Source organism: Takifugu flavidus, unplaced genomic scaffold (assembly GCF_003711565.1).
Source record: "Takifugu flavidus isolate HTHZ2018 unplaced genomic scaffold, ASM371156v2 ctg1039, whole genome shotgun sequence".
Classification (NCBI taxonomy): Eukaryota; Metazoa; Chordata; class Actinopteri; order Tetraodontiformes; family Tetraodontidae; genus Takifugu; species Takifugu flavidus.
In genome coordinates, this window is record NW_026621804.1 from 1 (window position 1) to 4,710 (window position 4,710).

At 44.1% G+C, this 4,710-nt stretch overlaps 1 protein-coding gene across 1 annotated transcript; it reads left to right on the forward strand.

The window, feature by feature from the left end:
- Positions 1–1,342: 1,342 nt before the first annotated feature.
- On the forward strand, positions 1,343–4,621 carry LOC130519638 (centrosomal protein of 104 kDa-like). Its single transcript, XM_057023162.1, has 3 exons — positions 1,343–1,667; positions 3,278–3,478; positions 4,523–4,621. The coding sequence occupies exons 1-3, from the start codon at positions 1,599–1,601 to the stop codon at positions 4,604–4,606; spliced, it is 354 nt and encodes a 117-aa protein (XP_056879142.1). The 5' UTR covers positions 1,343–1,598; the 3' UTR covers positions 4,607–4,621.
- Positions 4,622–4,710: the final 89 nt, after the last annotated feature.

Here is a 4,710-nt window from a genome sequence, read left to right on the forward strand (position 1 = left end):
GCTGGCTGGACTCTGAAAGTTGTTTAAGCCATAGCATGCAGTATTTCTCCACAGCTCATATACCTCAGCAAAAACCCAACCCAAATCATTAAACTGCTAGATGTGGCAAAATCCAATGACTCACAGCAAACACCCATAAAAGTCAAAGTGCATCATTATGTGTGCACCTTAATGTACATATATGTTTAAAGATTTAATGACAAGCTTACTCATAATCCCTGAAACTGATAAATGTGTGCCCTCACGTCATTGAGATCCTGTGGGTCCACTTTTAGAGAGAGATCATGACTAATAAATCGGGTTGATGCCTTTGATCTGATGTCGTTTGAACAAGGTGATCTGAAAGAATTCCGACTTTCCTTATCGTAGCTGCGCGAGTGCGAATGTAAAAATTCTTTTAGAGCTCAGAGCAAATAACTTTTTCCAAAATGTTTTTGGTTTTTATTTAAGATATATTGTAGTGTAGTAGATAAAAAACGTACATTGAATTAGGGAGATTTTCAATGCCCCTGGCTGGACAACACTGGCCTCGTCATCAAACTTGAGTTACAAAAATCCAGTCAGGTTGATCAGTTTTTGAAGCACGCTACTTTTGGTGTTTGTGCTCAATTCTGCATTTAATAACTGTTTTCAGGTCACTAAATATCAGAGTCATTATGGGATTATCTCTAGGGCCAAGTCTTTGTATCTGCAGATGTTTTTTTTTTAACTTTCTGGCATAAAGCTTGACCACATCATGTATTTCTTGTGGCGCTTCATCATGGTGTCTTTGAATGCTCTAACAAGGGTGAGTGTGGAGATTCTGTTTGGTTACTGTGCTCTCACTGCGTGTTGCAGTCTGCTTGAGTGATTATCAGATTTAGGCTGTCATACTCGCCACCACCAGCCAAATAAGTCCCATGATATATCCCCGACTGCCTAAACCGCCTTCTCTAAACCTTGAAGCAAACCAGAGCCGTTTCATGGGTGTGACCAGCAACAGTTAGTGTCTTTCACTGACTATGTACCAGTGAAGTCAATGGCAAAAAATGAGAATATTCATAATGAACAGTGGGATCAGTCGTAGTGTGCCAGTGCACAGATGTGTTTTCTGAGGAGAGGATGGCTCCTGAAATCATTCCATCACCCTTCTGAGTCTGTTCCCAGCATCGACTGAATGTGTCTTTGTGCTGTACGATGACAGCTGGTCTCGATGCGTGCGCATGTCCACATTGGGTTTTGTGTTTCCGACATACATTCCTCCCACCTGGTGAGCCAAAAATTGCAAACAACCGAGGGAAGTTTTTCCAAATGCCTTCTTCCTTCTCGCCTTAATAGTACACTGGTATTCCCTGTCACGACTTGTCTCTGCAGCGCATGCTTGTGTTGATTGACAGACCACCGTGTGTAGACAAGCTGGCAACAGGGTTCTGTCAGTGTGAAGATTGCGTCACATAATACACATACTTTTATGCTGTTGTGGTTAAAAGTCCCCTTTTTCACCCTTTCAGGAAATTGCTGTTTTGAAGGATGTACGTGCTCTGCACATAATACCTGGAGAGCTAGTCAAGCCCTTCAGGTCCAGCGTCCCTCCTCGTTTGGCTCAGAGCCGGGTCGAGATGGTCGAGAAGCTACTGGCCGAACTGGGGACAGAGAACTCTGGTTTCACCCTGGAGAACGTCATGACGGTAAATGACACGTTCATCCATATGATTCTGGTCGGAGCAGCCTCTGGTATTCAGACGCATCCTGTGCTGAGAGCTAAAAATGGCCGTAGTTTCAGTCACATTTCAACTTTTAAACCAATCCACCAGATTTGAGCAGATATCACTCCATCAATAACAATTAGTGCATTTAGCACTATAGCTGTAATCTATAAACCCACTTGAGCTACTCCAGATTAGCAGTTGTGCAAAATGCTCTATAACATGAAAGTCCTTGGACCATGTAGAAATAACTACCTGGCTTATTCAGTCAAGTTGGTCTTCTGTTACGTTATATTCTGTCAGTAATTACAGTGACGGAATGAAGGAAGCGCTCTGTCATGAGTCGGTGTTGTCATCTTTGCCCTACCCATTACATCACCTGCAGGCGTGCATACTTCTCAGTAAGATCAATCAGAAACATATCCACCAGCACACCCACCCTCCCTGCTGTAGTTTGCGAGCAGCTCGCCACCCATCCCCCCACGTCGCAGACCAGCTTTCAGCTTGGGCCGCTTTTATCAGTGAGAGCAATTGATAGGTTAGTCTTGGGAGTTTCTCCGCCCTCTGAAACCGAAGCCTCGCAGAGAGCATCGGATGGCCTGTGTTTGCATGTTTGCACATGTTCGCACAGCGATGGTCCCCTTTTGTGTTAGCAGTCTCCCGTGTTTGCGTGGGAAACATTGCTGGTCTTGATTAAGATGTGACAGGAGGCCTGCACTCTTTGTCCCTGGTCAACAGTTGGTTGGAAAATACCCGGAGCACCAATTTTAAACACTGTTTAAATAAGCAATAATCTAGAAGTTATTCCCTTGATGTGTACACACCCGGTTACCCTCCATCATATAGCAGCAGCTACATTCTTTTGCTGTTATTGGTATTATTTAGGGACTTTATTTTATTATTGTGGGTTCTTCTGCCTGTAGGACAAACATCTGTTGAGGTTATCCTTTCTGAGGCTACAAATAGTCCCACAGCCAAGCAAATATTTTGGATCCTTGAATTGTGGAGGTCTAAATCCGGGTTCATGTAAGTGACTTTTCAGCCAAACTACACCATGTGTTCCTGTCACATAGATCCTCCTCAAGACCAATAAGCAGGGATATTGTATTTTGATTCAGTAAATGTCACTCATTTCGTTCACAGTTAAAAACTCCCATGGATCGCCCCTCTTCTTGCTCCTGTTTTGACATTTGTCAATGGCTCACACATTTTTTCCCTTTTCCGTCTACCGTTACCTGGGTGATTTGCTCTGAAGTGGGAGACAGCGTGAAAAAAAGAGGGGGGAATGATTGGATTTCCCATAACTGAAATGAGACGTTGACAGCAGAGACAAAAGAGAATAATGGCAGGCTGTCCCTAAGCCTGTTGAGTGACAGATTGGAAGTCTTTGTCCATAGTTTACCTCGGGATTTTAGTGTTCCGTGCTTGCGGCATTGGCGCTGTGCAACAACTCGTAACCCAGGGATTAAGTTGGATATTAGAATCTTTTTACATCCTGATGTGCACCTTGAGGCAACGTCTTCAGCATACTGTAGTTCATGTAACTATTAATATTTGACTCTCATTGACCATGTGCACGTTCTTTCTCCCAGTTCTGTACAGCTGCAATGGTGCACAGCGCTCCAGTGGTCCGAGAGGTCGCGGTGCGCATCATCTTGTTGGTGTACCGCCAGCATGGCGCCGCTGTCGTCAGCTACCTCCCGCCGAGAGATGCAGCGGTGCGGAAGAACTTCCTCTACAAAACCCTCTTTAATGAGTTTGCAAAGATAGACGGAAAGCTGGTGGAGACACAGGCAAGAATACCTCATCTTGTTTTACATTTAAGTGAATCACATATATACAGAGGAATGGCATCAGAGTTAGCTGACTTGCCAAGTGTAAAACCCCCTAGAATTTACATAGTCAATCCTTTACACTGACAACAGACACATGAACCAGTACAGTGGGACACCTTGATTTGAGATAATATAGCATGAGAACACAGAAGAGGGAGAAATTTAGAGAACTGAGAAATGCAACATGTTTGTGTTCCTACTGTTGGGTGTCACGATGTCCAAACCGTTCCATTATCACAGTGAGATGTGGCTCAGTGAGGCACAGCTGGTGGATGTACGCTGAAACTGTCGGCTCTGGCAGACAGGAGCGAGTGGGTAGAGCTCGGCTTCGCGCAGGTGACAGCGTGATGTCAGTATTTCTAGGCAACACTGAGGAGGAAGTGTCTTAATGTTGCACGGACAGACTTTACCAAAGCACACAGCTACTCATACAAATTCAGGAATGTGTTTGTTCATGCTGTAATGAAAATAAACTTGCATTTCTGTCACCCTCGCTGAATGAACTAAGCATAAAACTAGACTGAGGGAAAACCTGACTTTTTTTCTGCTGCCAGTTAATAGGTCAGCTTGTTTTCTCAAACTGGCACGGTGCTAAAGAGTGGCGCTCACAAAATGGCCAGGAGACGCAGCCATAGCATGATGTAATGGCCGTGGCGTTGAGTAGCCCTCAACTGCTAAAATGTCTGGCCAAAACCACCGCAGATGCTGCAGCTTGATGCAAAGGAGATGGGAATTAGCATGGAGAGCAAAAAGGCTGAAGTCATATCAGCAACATGTGATTCTGATAACCTATTAATGTTCCACATCAACTTCAAAGAAGAGTAGTTCTCAGAAAGGAGAAGGAATTGATAGATTTAATAGCTGGAGGTGGAGCTGCTTGTAATCACTTCCTCTAATGGTGGTTGATTTGCACTTATATACAGTATAGTCAAGCAAAAACCATACAGAAAAGACTTAAGTTGAAGGTGAAAACCTTTCGTAATTCTCTGTCCTGTTGTAAAGGGGATGGGAAACGAAGGCGATGGAGAAACGCTCAAGAAAGATGCGACCAAGACTGAGAAACATTCCCAAAAAGGTACAATATAGAGAGGCAGGATACACTGGGTCCTCCACATATTAATGACTAAACACTGCAGTCAGCAACAGCTAACAGCGGCGTAAGACAAATATGTTAAATCCGACTGCCTGTG